Here is a 19,891-nt window from a genome sequence, read left to right as displayed (position 1 = left end):
CTCGCCTGTCCACCGAAATGAACGGCGTCGGTCATTGCCACTACAGTCACCTGCCACGGCCGCTTGATAACCACCAAAAAAGATATAAAAAAATCACTCTTCGTTGTCGTTTAGAAAGGACGCCATCGACAGCGATCTGCAATGCATGGTTCGTCCACTTTAAAGATACATACGTCTCTTTGGTCGCACCTGTAACAATCGTATGATTAATATTTGACGCACGAGTTCTTTAAAAATATCATTTAAGTATTTTTTTAATTATTGTCAAATAGCATATATGTATGTAAGCGGTCTCCGTGATTTGACAGAATGTTAAATTACAGAAAACGCAAATATCAGAATGCAAAGATCGAAAATCGAAAGATCTTAAGTCGAAAGATCAAAAAAAAATGGTGCATGGTAAACGGTACATACTCACATACATACTCACTTAATTTGCGCGAGCAGGATACAACAGGAACAAGAGGAACATGCTTTTCCTCCCGTGTTAATGTGCGCGCGCAGAATACGGGAGGAAAAGCATGTTCCTCTTTTTCCTGTTGTATCATATCTACGCGACCGATGCTTGTTTCAAATCAAGCCCGTATCGCCATGGATGCTGAAGTTCTCTATAATATTTTTGCGCATGCGCACAAGTGAGCTGTCGCTTTTGCGTATGCGCATGAGTGAGACGACTCTACAGTCGTCTCGCTCGCGCGAAACTTGCTCTGGAAGCAAAATATCCTTTTGCGTATGTGTGGAATTGATTTGATTTTTTATGTATGGACTTTCGCTTGATTCGTTGATTGATATTTCGTACGTTACGTCCTAAGTTATTTACTTTTATTATTTTATTGTAATTTATTACGTCCTAAATTATTATTGATTATGGTCATAAATATAGATAGCCAAAGTAACAATGCAAGTAGATTTATCGTCGTTGTTAGTAATAATTGCAATTGTTTAATTAAAAATGTACTAATAAGAAGAGGCTTGTAAAAACAACATTTGCTTCTCTACCATATAATGAAAAATAGTTTAGAGTCCAAAACCCACACCAATATTGAATATTCATTCAAAAACGAAAGCATATTAAAGACATTTTAATAAATATAAATATGACAATGTTTGGAAGAGTAAAATAAAATTTAAATGAAACGTAAAGGAGGTATGTAAAAAATAAACTGATTGTGTTTTGGACAGCATCCTCTGGTTGAAATATTACCGCACTGATATGTATGTACATATGTATGTATGTACATATATACTGAGGAATCGCTTATTGGTTGAGAGGGTGTGGGTTGAATAAAATGATCGATTTATCGTTAATAACGAGTACGTTTGTATGTATATTGTCTAATAAAAATCTACGAAAAGCTTCTTCAAAGTGTGCGTCAAAGTTTGTGATGATTTTATCTGATATAGTAATTAAAGTGTCGTTTGTATTATTTGTCAAACAATAACGTTTTTCTTTGAAAACTGGATCTTAGATATGAAAGAAAACTATATACTTATATTGGAAATGAAAAATTTAAACTGACTCTATTACTTTCAATATCGCTCCAATGAATATGTATGATATATTTATAATATATCCGTGGTTATCAATAATCCGGTTAATTAAGTCGGATTTTATTTGGAGTTGATATATATTTTTCATTTGCATCTAGAGATAATTTAACGAAATGGTATTACGTACAAAAATAGACGTACCTACCTTTTGTCAGATGAACCCTGGCCTTTGTAATTGACAGCCGTTATAATCAATGTCAATTTGGATGCAAAAAAATGTATTGCTGTGGAATGCACCTTCACTATTTGATGCATGCCCGTTTATTTTACCTTTTATGTCATATAAAATTAAATTTGTAGTAAACTAATTTTTGAAAAGAGTATCGTGCCATGAATAAATATACAGAATATTCACACAATCAATTTTATAATGAAATATAATATAAGTTCTACCTTGTTAGTTAGATTTAAATTTCATTTAATATTTTTTTATGCTAATATATATTTTTTTTCAATACAAAGTGACCTCGATTTAGTTTTACATTTGTGTTTCATGTTGAAGTCATATATAAAAGTATGACAAAAAATAATCAAAACACTAAACAGTGAACTAGTTTTTTTCCATATATTTATAATGAAAATCGAATAATTCGCAAACATAAACATTTGACATTATAATTCGCGCTATAATTTTTTTCATTAATTACCGCTCACGTACGAATACATCAGACGAAGAAAATGAAGTAAAATTAATTCAGAAATAATTAAAAGCACACGTTTGTTTTTTATCCGCGTTGTCTTTTCATTCATATGCGGCTTATAATGAGGTGAGATTTCAGAATGACGGTAATTGCCGCTAAATTAGAGCGTATTTTTACTTTTAATTTACAAATTGATTAATTGTGAATAATATAACGATCACGACGAGTAAGAGTTTGCACATTTTTTTTGCAGATTTCCGAAATGAAAAGTTACACTCAAAATTTCCATCTGTAACAGTTTCAAAACGATCATAAATATCGAATATTATAGTCTTTATAATGTTTATAGATATTTGGATCGAATATTATAGTCTTTATAATGTTTATAGATAATGTGATGACTAAGAGTGATGCACGTACGAAATCAGTCGATTTTTTTGCTAGGTCGTAATTCTGCGTAGAAAGTAAAGATATGTGACACGAAATCTCAGTTATATAGGATTTTAAGATAAACATAGAAAGTATATACATATAACGTATCGATCGATATACATATTAATTTCTACAATTTCACTTCACAACATTTAATACTCTTCGTTGGAATGTAGTACGCAAGAAATTATATATGCTCGGAGGGAAATTGAGTCAGCTTAATTTAGCACGTTTATTTATCAATTAAATTACTAATAAATTTCAGTCCTAAATAGAAAAATTATGCATTTATTATAAAAAATATTATTTAATTCGGTATCTGGATGTACCAGTTTTGCATGCGAAGCTTTCTTATGCCTCTCTGCAACCGGATCTTATGCGATGATTTCCTTTGTATTTTAACTGCGTTGGCGTCAGTGATTACAGTTAAAGCAAGCAGAATTGCTGTCTTTTAAAGCACTTTTTAAAAAACTTGATTGCCGTAAAAGTGTTCACAACAGCATTACGAACTTTACTTCCTACAACTGAATTTTAAAAATTATTCAATATAAATTAGTGTAAGTGCTCGTAAAAAGTGAAGAGCGGTAATGTATGTAATTTGGCTTTTTAACTTGACGATGATTATTTAATGATTCAAATCGTGCTCATCGCTCATTCACAAGCACATCGAACGCCCGTTGACTGCTAAAACTACATAGACTCGAAAGCTATATACATTTAAAATTTAAATCAATGAGATAAAGCGATTTGCTTTTAAGATGTCGGAATAGGTTTTCAAGGTCGTCATTATATTCACTTTGGCTTTCATTATGTTTAAAAACGTCAGCTTCACTTTCTATCAACTTTCTATGATCAGAAGGGGTCAAATCTTATGCTATTCATAGAATAACTTAAGGTTAAGTGCGATATCCTGAATCCTGTGTGTCTGTCTGAGATAACACTCGTTGTACTATAATAGTTGTTTCGATTCGATATACATATGTATGTCACAGCTAAACCAATACCAAAACATGTACGAATATCATATGACTATAATAGCAAAAGAAAAAACTTATATATATATATATATATATATATATATATATATATATATATATATATATATATATATATATATATATATATATATATATATATGTATATATATATATATATATATACTGTTTGTTACTAATGTTTCCTCTAGGCAAATTGACCGTCATCTAACTTTTAACTAATTAATTTTTCTATTGGTGTTTTATATTGTTTACATGTAGGTAAGTAGGTAGTTTTAGCATTTTTTTTTAATTAAATATAAATATATTTAAAAAGTATTTGAAAAAAATTCGACCGCGTGCGGATAGAACACAGAACCGAAATTTTTCTTTTAATTTAATAACTTAATATGCCAACAGCCATGCGATGATATTTCATCGGGTACAAAACTAGTTTGTAATAATGGTAAAAAAGTTCGGATAGAGAATTTGGCGACAAATAAGTAGTCTTAATTTTGACCCCAAGTTTTGAAATCATCAACGGCAAATAACACGCTTTAAGACAAAATAACAAATACGGAGATAATAATACAGCGGAATGCAGCATTAACTAGCGTGACACATAAATAATCAGAAATATTTGACATTTTGGAGCATTTGTAAGATTTGGAAAGTACATACGTACGAAATAAGGCTAAACAATTTCGATTTGAGAATCTTTTGATCGATAGTGCCAGATTTTGGACTTGAACTGCACTATAAGACTGCGCAATCGAACGTCCGGTGATTTTTTTTCTCTCTTTATATTGTATCATCAGGTCAGCAGTGGAGTTCCACTTATACTTTCATCCAAAGTATTCCGCTCTCGTCGACCGACTTAAACTTACATTAACATTACCGAGTGCCATCAAACCAACGTGCAAAATCAATTTGTCTCAACGTGAGGTGAAATATCCGATTGTGACGCACACAATTCAAAAAAGTTGCTTAGCCGTAACCTTTTGCACCCATCGCGAATTTTTCAGCACAATAGTCGCCTTTTCAAAACATGCTGTCTCTCATTTAACGAGGCTATTGAACGTCAAGGTATATTATAAAGGCAAATTAAAACGGGAAATTTACGACATCTAAGCAGTCAGTTGACACAGTAGAAATTTCAGTTTCAATTAACGACAGACTGCAATTATCTTTATATTATATACTTACTTTATTGTTCATTTATAGGAAAAACCTAGTGCAACCAATTTAATATAAACTTAATATAAACTTAATATAAATGATACGAAGGATTCGATTATGGTGTAGCTACGAGTGATTTTTATGTTTTTATTTTCTTATAACACAAACAAAAACAGCATTACAACGTGCTGAACATAACATTAATACCAAAAAATTTCTAAAAATAAATTACAACAATGAAATAAAATAAAACAAAGCAGAAAAGCATTGAATAGTGATATGGGATATATGTATGTATGTGATACTAAGAATAATGACCAAATAATAGAAATTTAAAGCATGAAAAGGAACAACAAAATGGATCAATATGAGGAGGAATATTGTTAAGAGAAGAGGAAGATGTATTGTATAAAAATGAATTACAGGAATAGTTGGTAGAACAAGGATTAATGCGAAATAATGAAGAATTACGGACGGATCTGATTGAATATAGAAATAGAATCTTGATTAATAAATAAGGACTATTAATTATATAATTCAAAAGCTAAAACATTGTAAGGAAACAAAACTATCACTGTGAAGAAATTTGGAATTACAGTAGGAATGGAGCTTTTTTTATTTATTTGTTCGAGATTATTGATATAAACGCTACAGAAAGGATTCCAAACAGTACTAGCAAATTCCAGATGACTTCTTACAAATGAATTGAAAAATCAGGCAACAGTACTATGGGGTTTAAAAGACTTGAATATTCTAAAAATGAAACTCAACTTCATGCCAATGCCTTGCATATTATCAAATCAATATGAAAAACGAAAAATAATTTACGGTCAAGTAAAACACCAAGGTTTCTCACACGATCGGCCCTATGTAAGTAATTGATTAATAAGAAAAATAAACATTAATATACAAATATATGGGTTCGGTGCTAATATACAAACATCTGGCACCCAATAACTCAATCAATCGAAAGCTGCCCACGCGAAATATTGTACTAACGAGAACTCTAGTGCCAGATATTCCGTATTCGCGATTTTTGTGGCAACGATTGTCGTGCGCGTGATTACAATTTGAGCAATAATCCGTTTACCAAATATATGTATACGAAGAATCAATAGATGAAGATTTTGATTCATTTTTTTTATGGTTTTTTAAAAATGTTTCGGTGAATTATTTTTTGAAGAAGATCGGATGAAGTGGCATCATGTGCACGATAACCATTTTTGAAACAATACACTGCTTTAATCTTTCACACGATTACATTATGAAGGCTGATTGTCAGAGCACGCGTTTATTATGTATGAACAGTAATGCAAATTTTTTAACAAGATCTATATATAAAAAAAAAGAACGAGAGTAAACTGCCACTTCCGGTTGACGGATGCTTACCAAATTTTATACATAACTTGGTATTAAGCTTAAACTGATAGATATGAAATTTCAGTTCAATAAACTAAAAGGTTTCTAAGAAAAACATAAAAAACGTAAGTAAAAGTACTACTTCCGGTTCAGATAAAAATATTAGGTTATAAAATGTATAATTTCTATTACATGTAAAAAAATTTCAGTTCGATTTAGTTAGCGGTTTGGGAATATAATTGAATTCAAAAACTTAAAAAAAATGGTACACCTATAAGGGGAGGTACCATTTCTGGTCAACTTAAAAATTTGAAAAAAATTTTGGTCATGTCGATAAGAATTTCAGTAACCAATACTAAGTTTCAGTTCGATAGGACTAACGGTGTTTAAAAAAATCACCAAAATACACAGACACACACACACACACACATCTTTTATAGCTCATGAAAACGTGATCAGTGATCGATTCTGAGTTCGAATCGGTCAAAATTTCGAGTTCAAATTTTCGCATGATCACAAAACTTCATCTATTGTTACTACGTACATAGATAAAATAAATATTTCTATAGCTGTAATAATATCTTTGGAAGGTTTGATTTTGTATCAATTAAAAAAATTTGGTTCAATTTAATCTTATTGAAATTTATCAATGTGATGAAAAATGTACTCTGTAATAAATTGTTGTTTTTTTATTTATTGAATGTTGTGTGACCTGTAAGTGTATTTAGTGCATTTGTGCATGACACCTTGAACAGTGTGTTATTATATGTATATTCAAGTTATGAAAAAAATATTTTGCGAATGTTTTATTTTCTCATAGTTATGAATAAAGAGTTTTTTGACGCCATTACGAAACTGAGGTTTTAAGATTCACGACACAGATTAAGTAGTTTTATGCGTGTATGTTGAGATTTTATAGGTCGCGAAACACGGTTGACAATCGTATGACGATGATTTTCATCTTCAAATGTTTCCACTTGACGTTTTAAACAAATATAAAAAAAAATCGCATATGACATATTCTTATGTAACTCGTTATGAAGTAGCACTTTCTTTTTATACGTACTCTAAAATGATGTGTATCATTCTTACTACACACTTTGTGAAGAAGAAAGAAAATATAATTTGCGTACAATTGAAATATGTCGGTTGAATTATTTTCTAAAACGCTAATTAAAAAGTAAAATTCGATCGAACGTGAATGTGGAAATAACGTAGTGAGCTGTTAGAGCATCGATAAAAATATGATCATTTCAAAGAAAATAAAAAAAAAAGAAATTGTGTAGGTATTTAGAAAAAAAATTCCCATGCAGAATAGATACATATTTCATATTTTATTATACCATCAAGTGTATTATTCATTTTTATTTTGATTATGGCAGTCGAGAATGTTTAAGCGAACAATACGATCACAATTTCAGAAAAATGAATATTTGGATGCGGAGAGCACTTTCATTATCACGAAAAAAATGAAATGCACAAAAGCGTTGATAATAATGCCCATTGCGAAAAATGAAAAACTATTAAAGAAAAATGAGAACCGAATTCATGAGCATTAAATTATAATTTTAAATATTGCAACGCTATTTGATGTAAATAGCAAGTGAGAGAGACGATCTTGAGTGATTTTAATAGCTAATTTATCATACATTATGCATCGGTGAACAAGTAATTAGGCTGTTTATATAATATCTAATACCTATAATTAGCATAGCATTAAAATTGAACAGACAGAAAATTCTACACTTTTTAATGAACCAACCAATACAAATACTCATTAATCATAATTGAATTTAATACTGCAAGCTATTGATCAATTTGTATACTTGGATAGTTGTTAAATTTAATTCCGGTACAACATATCATACATACGTAGTTACTTTATTATACAAAAGAGCAAATCAATAATATTTAACATTATATAGGTAGTAGTAGGCTACAGTATATTACTGCTACTCTTGGCTACTATGTATAGCAAAAATCTGCTTTTAAATTCTACAAAGAAACAGGAGTATCATTTATGAACTACATATGTATTATATATTAAATTGGAAAATTAAAAATTACATATATATGTATGTACAAAAATGATCATTAAATTAATATGTGAATATGTACTTAATGAGTTTGTATAATTATCAATTACATTTACTGTACCTTAAATATTATAAATTAAATTTATATTTATTCTTTGAGTGTTATGGAGTAAGAAGTTAAAAAACCAGTAAAAATGTAAAAACAACATATATATAATCAATATTAAACTAGACGATTTTGATACATCACTCGCATGTTTAATTCATGAAATAATATATTTAAATTTAAGTGAAACGCATGATTTTACAATAAATAAGCAATGAACTGTGCGTAATAGAAATACACACGTAATTCACAACACGCGCTCATCTCACATTTGTTTATTTTTTTAATTTTTTGTTACAACACAAGATATATTGTATGTACATAGATAGAGTCAAAATAAAATTTTTGACGCAATTCTTCAACTGTAACGTCAGTTCATTTCAATTTATTATATTATACATACGTGGGATTTTCGCAAAGAAGATTATTTAAGCCTTGCAGGCACGTATCGAGGACAAATTTCGTGTAAAGAAATTCAATGTAAGAATTTTAGAAAACTTTGTAAAAAGAAAACGATATATATTCAAGGTGACTCATTGGATTAAATAAAAATATATTAATAAATTCGAATCACATGAATATTGAAAATGTTTTTCAGACTACATATGTAAAGTCAATGACCATTTGCATTTTAAATTAAAATAAATAAAATCCTTGTAGTTTTACTGAATACCTTGATGATTCTCTTGTTCACTATCAATTGTAAGCAATATGTCATCGATATTGATTTATTATTTTAATCTAATTAAATAAATAATGTATGTTTCAAGTATACACATGTAAATTTAAATTATTGATGATTTTAAATTTAAATTTAAGGGATTGGTACTACTCATACATAGCTTCACTTACCTCACTGAAGTCCCTTTGTGTGGGTTGTGTGTCTGTGAACGAATGTGCCGATACTATGATGATGCTTCTTGGTCCGGGAGTCAGCTCGACACCATCACCAAGTGATTGTGTGTGGGTCCGCTCGGCAGCACAAGCGTTCGTTATAAATTTGGTGAAATCCTCTCACAATGTATCATTCATTTTCGGTCCTCCGCACTGTGTCGACTTCAGTATCTGTTCATGCACATGCCAGTGTCTACTTTCATATATAATTAAATCCTTGGTGTAATCTCAAACAGACTATATATACATCAAACTAGTTCAGTTCTGTGTTCGTGTGTTTTGTGTAAATTCGACCATGAAGTATACGGTGAGTTTTTATACACAATTCTTTATCTATTTTAAGGTTATTAAATTTGGAAAGCTCTAGTAGATTGTTTAATAACATTATATTGATAGGTACGCGAATTATATACAAATAGAATAAATCCAATGTCGGTTGCCTAGAGGGCGGAGGAACCGGTTAGTAAATTATCAGTGATAAAAAATATAATAATATGGTATTTGAATCAATAGCTAAGAACGTGCTCATATGTGTTTCATTAAAATTATCTGTATAGAAAACACTAAATTCTGTAATTATATTAAATGTATAATTTGAGGGCATCCTATTTATTGTCAATAGGAGTAATATTATTAACTTTAATATTTAAAAATTATTAAATCAATGCAAAATATTTTTTCTTTATAACAAAAAAGTAGTACATATGTACATATATAGAGTAAGTTGAGTACCTTTTAAACAATTTAAAAAAAATCAAGGTTAGTTCATTTATATTCCAAACAAATTTTGCTTTGATTTGTGTTCGACGAACTATGTACTATGTTCGTGTTTGGTGATTTAAATCGTTCATTAATTAAAAAAATGTAAATAATGACTGTAGATATAAAAAAAAGTGGGTCGTTATTCGAATACCCATTTGTAAGTCTATATTTCGTCTGAAAAATGGATCAAGCTTTATATTTGTTTGATTTTTTGTCTGTAATTGGTATATACGTTAATTTGAAGTACTATAGGCATATCCTTATTATAATCTTGATTAAATTGAATACATGTTATATTTAGTTTGTGTTAAAATTAAATATCGTATCTTTCGAAATTAATAAAAAATAATGAAAATCTCGATGAGAACTATGCTCTTGCTCATATTGCATGGCAATTTGAAAAAAAAAACCACAACGCAGCAAAATAATCAGTAGAAATTTTCGAAAATTATTAGAATCGATGATGAAAAATCATCGTCGATATGCATACACGCACGAATCGAATTACTTTGATTGATGCATCTGCACACTAATGTGTGTATTCAAAGTGTATATAATTAGTTGATAGGAAAGTTGCCGGACTACACAGCTTTTTACAACGATGATTAGCGAATTTGTTCGGAACAAGACGGCTCGTTTGACCGAGTTGTTCGATCACCAGCACAGGCGACCTTGAAATAATTTGCTGGCGGTGCTCTTTTTTTTGGCTCAACCGAGTAAAATCTATAATATTTTGATAACATTAAGCTAATAATTAATTTCGCGGAATTTATCACACACGAATATTTGCATACCCATTCCGGAAAGATTTCATGTGAACTTTCTCGAAAATGTAACAGTCGCTCCCGAAAACGATAATTATTCATTGTTCACTAGTGGGCATGACGGACTCTAAAATTCAAGTGTAAAGTAGACGAGAAAGTGCTAAGATACGCACTCTTGATTACGTTGCAATCGCTAGATGCGAAAGCGTTTTATTATTCCAAATTTATGCAAAAAATTATACAAAAGTGAACTTGGCATTAAAATCTGTATCTCAAATTCGTTTTTTGTTTCCACAGGCGCTGTTACTCGTTGTCGCATTGTGCCTTCAAGTGGCCCTTGCTAAAAAGGATGGCAAAAAATCGAAACCGGATCACTTGAAGAAAGGACCTGTAGATCTGTTGAAGGGGAAACGAGAAGCTGCCTTGCAATCATATCCTTCATCTGGGCCGTATCGTTCATCGCATATATTGCATCTCCAGCCTGCTGGGGGTTCTTTGAGCATCGGCGCAGGATACTCTCTCGGAGGATCCAAGTCCCCGTCGTTTGGTCATTCTGGATCATTTGGAAATTCTGCATCTTTCGGCGGTTCACATTTCCCAGGGTTGAGTTCTTTAGGATCTCACAGCTTCGGAGGAGGTCACGGAGGAGGAGGATACAGCTATCCAAGACCTTCGACAGGATTCGGCGGCAACGGACTTTCGAAGATGAGATACACATCTATCGGAAATTTCCAAAATGGTAACTCTTTGAGCGGATTTGGCGGTGGAAAATTCGGTGGAGTTTCATTTTCAGGCGGATCCCATGGTGGAGGTCCTCAATTCTCATTGTCTTCTGGAGCACCTCAATCGTTCGGACATTCCTTCTCTGGTTCAAAACCTCAACTTTCATACGGAGGATCTCAATATACAGCTTTTGCTAAACCAGCAGAAAGTTATGCATCTCCATCTGCAACTTATGGCGTACCGGTAATTGCTGGTAATCACGGTGCTTCTTCATCTTCTCTACCTTCATATGCTTCTGGAATAAAGGGCTTGGGAGCATATGCTTCATCTGGATCTCACCCTGCTATAAGTGGCCCACTGTTCACGCCAGCTGGAGATCATGAAGGGTTTGGATCACACTCGGGATCATTCGGAGGATTCGGAGGCGCTGGTGGAGGACACGGTAATCTTTTCGCCCCAGAAGGAAACTTCGGTTCTGGAAACTCAATTGGAGGTCATATATTATCATCGCCCAGCAAGAAACTATCTGAACTATTGAACTCTCAATCAGGAAAATTCGGAGGCGGAAGCGTGACCTCTTTCAAACCGTCCGTTTACGTTGGATCATCAGAAGGGGGATCAGGAGGACACGGATCTGCATCGTTCGGCCAACACTCAGGATCATCATCATACGGAGCACCTTCATTTGGCCACTCAGCGGTCTTATCTGGATCTCCGATTTATCTGGCACCGAAAGTTTTAGCTGCAGCTGGATCTCACGCACCTTCTTTTGAATCCTATAGCTCAGGAGGAGGTGGACAATCAGCTGCATTCCATGGAAGCGCTTCATTATCTGGTTCGTATGACATTCCATCAGCAGGCCATTCCGCATCTTCTTTGAGCTTCGGATCATTAGGTGGTAGTTTCGGCGCACCATCAGGAGGCCACTCATCATCTCTCGGCTTCGGTTCATTGGGTGGAAACTACGGATCACCATCAGCCAGTTATGGATCACCTTCATTCGGTCACGATTCCGATTCAAGCAGTTATTTGTCACCATCGGCGAGCCATGGCTCAATTTCAGCCGGTCATGGAAGTGGATCATCTATTGGATCTATTTCAGGCGGTTACGCTATGAGCAGTTTGGGTCAAGGAGGTTTGTCCGGTTATGATGGTGTGTCTGGCGACAGCTCAATCCCATCTGGTTACAGCTCAGTCATAAAACACGGAGATTCAGGAGCTTCTAGCTATGCATCTTCAAGTCCGTACGGCGGTTCTGGATACGCTGGATCATCAGGTTACAATGTGAACGAAATTAGTGCTGGAAAGCAAGAGTTACCTTTGAGCAGCGGAATGCACGCTTTCTCATCTGGTGGCCAGGGGGGTTCGGCTCTGATTTCATCGTTCGATGAGCACAATTTTAACTCAGCACAAGGAAGCTATGGTTTACCGAAAGGATCGTATTCATCACAAAGCAACGTATACGTTTCACCGGTGGAAGAAAATTACGGCGAACAAAGAGAAAACAAGTACGACACGATAAAATACAGCCGAGCTATCTCAGAAGACGAGATATTGAAGCATTAAATAAATTATTGTTATGATTTGTTAAATTTATTTTAAGAAGTAGGGTAAATCACACTCTCTATGTTAACTAAATGGAACGGATGAAAATAAGTTTCAAATCACTAAAGTCACTAGATGTAGCATTTAGATGTTGAATCGAGGTAATTACGATGTCAGTGTCGTATATAATATTGGTGTGCCACTTAGACTGTAGTGAACGTGCGATCAACTTGTAATGCTGAAATTTATGTTCAATTTGCAAAGACGGATGTAAAAGCTTTCGACATTTGTCCAATGTTAATTTTTGTAGCACACGATCGGAGCTTTGGTGAAAAATGTGATTTTTCACACCGAAGAAGGCGAGACAAAGAGTAGAATAATTAAACTTATTTTATATTAATTTATTGAATACGCTTTCGATACTAATGTTTTGTAATTTGCACTATTTTGTACGATTTTTTTTATAAAATAAAATTGTTATTGTTTTTAAAAAGCACTTTCATTTGAACGTTTGTATATAAAATACTAAATAGGTATGTATGTGTGTAAGTAAGTATGTCGATTGAATGCAAACTCCAAATAAAATGTATACACCTGAATGAATTGAATTTCTCAAAAAAACCATTGTGCTCATAAGTGACAACTCAAAAAGCACTCAGTTTTGCATTATTTCGTCATTTTTTCAGATACTAATTAGTGAAAATGTACGTTCTCTTAATTGGATCAAATCCATTCGCCGAAACAATCGTGACTCGCTCTGAATATTTGTTTATACAGATGACTGTAAATATTTAACGACACTTTAGGCGTATTTTTCACATGGTAAAAAATAAGGAAAACAAGTTGCAAAATCAACCAGAGAGTAGTAGTTCCGACACTTTTACTTGGGGTATTCGCGCAGAGAGAGTGGCATTCAGGTCAAACAAAAAATGCGATCAAAGAAAGGTCCGTCAAGTAAAGGGATACGTCAGGAGAGAGCGAATTTCTTCGAAGACACGTAAAATATTACGTTTATAGAAATGTTATATTTCTGAATTTCATGGCAATTAAACAAGTTCAAAAATAATCTTGTCGATCGATGACAGAACCGTTAAAAAATTCAATAAATTCTGAATGAAAGTATTCCTAATTTGCATAAGGCAAAAAAAAAAAAATGTAATAAGTGACGCGAGCATACATAGGATCGTTTGAGATGAAAGGAAAATTTTATGAATTGAAAATTATGCACAGCTATAATTTTTTTTAGAAATCATCACAGATGAAATTAGTTTGATTTGAAGCGTGTAGGTATTTCCAACGTTCGACGAGAAATTGGATTTATTGCTACAGATAATTTAAAATAGTCTTTCAATTTTTTTTTCACTACAATTTGCCAGACATTTTATAGTATCATTAATAATTTATTTCTCCACTTTCCATAATGGGGGAACGATAAATCTTCGTACTTCCGGATACACTGCGACCAAAAAGGATAATGAGACAATAGAGATATCAATGTGTAACAAACTTAGAAAGTATACTATCACTTCTTAGAAAGGAAATGCAGAATCATATCTAAAGACTCGCATGTTTAATATTTATTGCAGTAAAAGCCCACCCTTTTACCTTGGTGATTGTTGTTTGGAGATCGACATACTATATAAGTAAATTACAAATAATTAATTATTAATAATTTACGTATTTGTATGTATAAAGATGCTTAGAGTTTATAGACAGAAATATCTAGTAGATACTAGATGAGTGAATTGTCAAAATTTAGATCGCAAAGTAAAGTATGAACAATTTGTTTTAATTATAAAAGGAATGTAATTAAGGATACGTTCACATCCTTAGTCAATTTTAAATTTGGACGCATATTAAAAATAGACAAAATATGTTGCACAAATGTACGTACATAAATAGTTATGCAAGTTTGTGCGTTGACCGTGATGCAATTATTTTAATATACAGGACGCCCAAGTTTACATTGTGAAAGAATTACTATCATTATCTTATTTTCGTATTGAATTTCGAAATGGTACTGAAAATAAAATTGCAACAGAGGATTTTCATTGCATTGCAGAGTCAAACCTATTGAACCAAGCCAAAGCAAAGATGCGAACCAACTTCAAATACTCGAACCATTTATTTTCCTATTATCGACTATATATGTATTAGAAAATTTATCAAGACACGTGCCGTAAAACTTAATGTGCATAGAAAGTTTTACACAGAATATCATCCACACAGAAACAATCGCCGGGCAAAATGTTCGTATTATTTTACACGAGCAAAATTCAGAGTGATGCCGTTACATGCTACGAGACATGTTTTCAAATCAATCATTTCGCTCAGTTTATATGTCACAATCGAGAGAACCGGAATTGCGATTGTACACATCGATTTGACAACAACTGACTTGTTTCGGATGTGATTCATGTGCTTTGGAATGAATCAATTGATTATAGCGTATTAGTCAATTGTCGAATGTTCAAAATGTCAATTGTTGAATTTGGAAAGTGAAAACATAAATTTGAATAATTTTATGTTTGATATATTGAATATTAATATGAAAAATCTGATAATTGAATATGTTCAACGGTGCGTCGAGAGATGATGCTAGTCTAGAATCGGAATGTTACCGTTGAATTGCATTGATAGCGAGAGTTTGCTAAAACTATAATAAACTTTAACCGGTTATACCGAAACTTTTACCCGATAGAGTTTTACATTCCCTCTAAGCACACATCGTAAAATTAAAGTATCTAGTTATATGTTAAATACAGAAATTTAAGCTTCAATTTTATATAATGTATTTTCAATGGTTCGAATCGAAACATACATACCAATATACACATGTATAAAGTAGGATAGTTGATAATCTTTTATGTATTGTAGCGAAATTTCATTTATTGCAACGAAAAGAGTCGATTGTTTAGAAATTTAGCAATTTAACTGTCCCGACCGCAGATGTTCTTGTCAGGTTAATGTATTCGGAAATGCTTCGTGAGCTCGAAAACACAATTAAATTACGAGGAATTAATTCCATTTTGAATACGGAAACAAACTTAACAAGACTAGCGGTCAAGATGTGGGTCTTTCTCAAACTGTATGAATATGCATTATCGAAAATAAAGCGTATTAAAAAAAAATTACAGCAATAAAGACACAAAAGATTTACTTGTGTATACGTACATATAACATTGTAATTTTCACGGTCAATATACCTTGAAGTTCCAGCGATCATTCGACAAGATATAATTTACATTCCAATTAGAATATATATTCATAAAACTTGGACACATTTTAACCAGGCGAATCGATCGAGCTGACGTTTGGCGAAGTCGTAAATATTTGGAAAATGGAAATACTTTTCAAGAGGCATACATTAAGGGGCGATTGTACTTTGAAATAGTCACCCGTCTAGTAAATTTTCTAAAGAGGTTCTGTGATACAGTTTTACTTTCACATCTAGACGTAAACCTGTTATACTACACGGATCGTGTTTACAGGTTGAGGTGGACAGACACTTGACATCTTAAAGGTCTTAGGTCTTCAATTAAAATGGAAAAGAAATGTTTCACTCCATATAAAATAATGGGCGTTATATAAACCAATTTCGAAGCTGGAGATTGTTCGAATATATATTGCGTAACTTGAAATTATATGTAGCAGACTTTATAAATGCATATCTACATACATACATACATAAGATGACTCAAAAATCGTAAAGCTTTTATTTCAAAATGTAATTAAGTTTACAAAATATTTACATATGTACATTAAGTGAGAAAATCAGTGGCGTGCAGTCATTTTACCAGAGGGACTAGGAGAGTCCCCTAAAATCTTTTACCTAAAACTTAAAAATATCAACAATCCCTTTACAATAAATTCAAATGGTTGTCCATATTGACATTGTTAGCTCGGATTAGTGAAGTTCAGAAACCGGAATCGACTGTAACTGGTAGTGGAGTGTTAATGGATTGTTATAGTATGGTCCGTTGCGTCGTTTGCTTGCACGTATTCGCTGTCTCTATTCGGTACTGGCAAATTTTAGTGAATAGGCGTTCCATCGAAGACAAAACATTTTTTTAATTTACTCATCTCTTCAAGCATTAATGGGATTTTCACTATGAATATTCTGATTTGTATTTACAAAATATCATTCTGAACTATTTTTTTTGTTAAAATAACACATATTTACACATACATTTTTGAGTACAAACATGGCAAGGGACGAAACGATTCTCTCAGAACAAATCAGTGCAGAAACTAAAGACTAAGATGTTATTAAGAAAGGTAGGCTACTTAGTATATTTCAGTTTTAGTCTAAGATAACACTTAAGTAAACGCACTTGCTGTGCACTTGCTTGCACTTGCTGTCCCTTTCACCCGATCTCGACCAATAGCATTCCGTACGCACAATGTTCTATTCTCTATACGCAATTGGTCGAGAGGCGGTGAAAGGGACAGCAGGTGGGTTTTGTCATCCTACAGCAGATCAACTATAGCACAAAAATGAAAAATTATACTCATAACTAAAAAACAGATTAATCAATTCAATTAAAAAATTAAAAACATTTTTTATATATATTTTTCGTCCATATCTAGTCGCCCGTTTCCAAAGTCACGGCACGCCACTGGAGGAAATATATCTTAATATACATATGTTAACAGCAATATTTTCTTCACTTAATAAAAAGAGCAAATGATACAAATCTTATCGGGTTTCCCAGAATTGGGCAATTAAATTCAACGAATCAACAAACTCATGTACAATTTTGCATCGAAAATGACTTTTGGATGTTTAATAACATTCGTAAAATACATACATTCGGTCTCGAAAATTTTCATGGTACAAAAAAGTCATTAGCACATAATTGAGATGTGTTGATGGTTTTAAAAATATTTAATTTCAAGAAGCTATCGATACTTCGTTCAGTTATTATAAAATATTAAGTACATATTTACATTTATATAAAATTTGAATCACACATACAATGTATGAAATACTAGAAAATGAAAATTATTGTATGAAAGCTCTTGACAATGGTATCACTTTCCATTTCATTTCGCATTTAATAAATACCGTGAGAATACAGAAGGGCTGTTAAAATGTTGAAATCTGTATTCTTTAGAGAAAAAAATCTGAGGAAATCGTGTGACAAAAACGTGATTGCAACGTTTGCAGTAAATATAATAATGCAAACGTTAACGAGAAATTTGTGTGTTTTTCTTTTTTTCAGAGCATTGTTTTCACTGCATTGACATTTCAAGTTGAATGTCTTTTAGATGATGCTGTCTAGTGTTTAATGTTGGTGAAATGTTAAATGGCATTACGGTTTGTCTGAGGAACAATATGTAATTGGTTCAAGTACAGAGCGGAAGTGATTCGAGGTGAGTTCATTAACCGGAAACACTGTACCATTTCAGTTAAACAGAAGACTTTTGACATGAAAGAAAACGGTGACTTATTATATGTATATTTGAGGAACCAATTACTAACAATAACTGTTTTCTGTACAGATGATCCATTCATCTTGTTAAAAAGAAAAAAAAATCAACGAGTGAATGTGTTAAGGTCGATTTCGAACAAATACTACTTTATTCCAAGAATCCACAGAATGAACTAGATTGACTGGTCAAGTTTTCACTTTTGATTGCCAAGGAACTACTTGTAGTAAGTACATACTTTAGTGCACGCATAACTGTACTTCGGATGCATAAATTTCCTTCCATCCGTTACTTGTACTCTTATATAAACGAAACTTATTGAGGAAAAATCAAGACCTCAAGAACATCGATCAAAAGAGGTAAAAGCGTTTAGCGCAATATTAAAAATTTCTTATTTTCGAAGAAAATAATGTTAAATTTGAGTACATATTATTGAAGAAATGTAAATTGCCGAATCGCACGTTAGATATACGACCATCTGTTTTTATTATGTTTGGTTCGTTCGAGATTTGCACAATGAAATTAATTTAGCGAAATTGGCGTGTAAAAATTATTAAACGCCCAAGCAAAACAGAACGTCGGAGATTTCATTCCGATTTTCAATTATTTTACGGTAAATTGAAATTCATACATATGTACGTATGAGCAACTTTTCTTATGCGGATGTGTTTGATTTGTTATTATAGAAGTGCAATTATTAATTTCTATAGAAAGTAAAACTTGAGTTCATTTTCAGCCCTTCACCATACTTTCATTTGGGTGTGTAACTGGAGTGTATTAATTTGAAATTATAGATTACATGATAGGAATTTATTCCAATCAAAAGTAAGAGCTTAAATAAATAAATAAATAATTTTATTTAATGGTGTTCGAGAGCAGGTACATGTATTGCATATAATCATTACGTAAATACGAAAAAAATAGATTGGATAGTTGCATATAATACTAAGTAATAGTTGCATATAATTCATACATATGTATTATATTATAGAAGCAGAATTGATAAAAACAACTTTTTTTTGCTCGTATGAAGAACTGTTACTACTCGTTTATAATGTCTTACGAATAATCCTTTCGCTTAACCATTCAAACTTTCTTCTGATACTGTTTTATGAAGTCACTCAACAGGTATACTTTTCATATTGTTATTTGATTGTATAACATATGCTGACATCATAATTTGCATATGATTAATAGTGATATTAAAGTGTAAGAAAGCTAAGCTTTTATTCTCTTTTTGAGCAATGATTTGACTGTTATGCTCAAGCTTTGTTTTTAAATATGTGTATAATAAATGTAATAAAATACTCATAGTATAATATTTTGAGAAATTTGTCATCGAGCGTCTTTCTCTAGTGGCAACAACAGTCCGTCAGCGTAGCAGGCATGAAAAGTGTGGAGATATTGCTCTGATCTCTCACACAGGTGCTGTTCGGTATGTACTTTTGTACTATCATGCACTCTCATGCTGGTCAGTATAATATCTGGTCTT

At 32.2% G+C, this 19,891-nt stretch overlaps 1 protein-coding gene across 1 annotated transcript; it reads left to right on the top strand.

The window, feature by feature from the left end:
• Positions 1-9,301: 9,301 nt before the first annotated feature.
• LOC143911982 (uncharacterized) lies at positions 9,302-13,454 on the top strand. The gene is made up of 2 exons (XM_077431087.1): positions 9,302-9,479; positions 10,996-13,454. Exons 1-2 carry the CDS (start codon positions 9,468-9,470, stop codon positions 12,985-12,987), a joined length of 2,004 nt encoding a protein of 667 aa, XP_077287213.1. The 5' UTR covers positions 9,302-9,467; the 3' UTR covers positions 12,988-13,454.
• Positions 13,455-19,891: the final 6,437 nt, after the last annotated feature.

Source organism: Arctopsyche grandis, chromosome 5 (genome assembly GCF_051622035.1).
Source record: "Arctopsyche grandis isolate Sample6627 chromosome 5, ASM5162203v2, whole genome shotgun sequence".
In the NCBI taxonomy this organism is placed as follows: Eukaryota; Metazoa; Arthropoda; class Insecta; order Trichoptera; family Hydropsychidae; genus Arctopsyche; species Arctopsyche grandis.
Note: the sequence above shows the minus strand (reverse complement) of the source record. Positions and strands in the feature narration are given on the sequence as shown.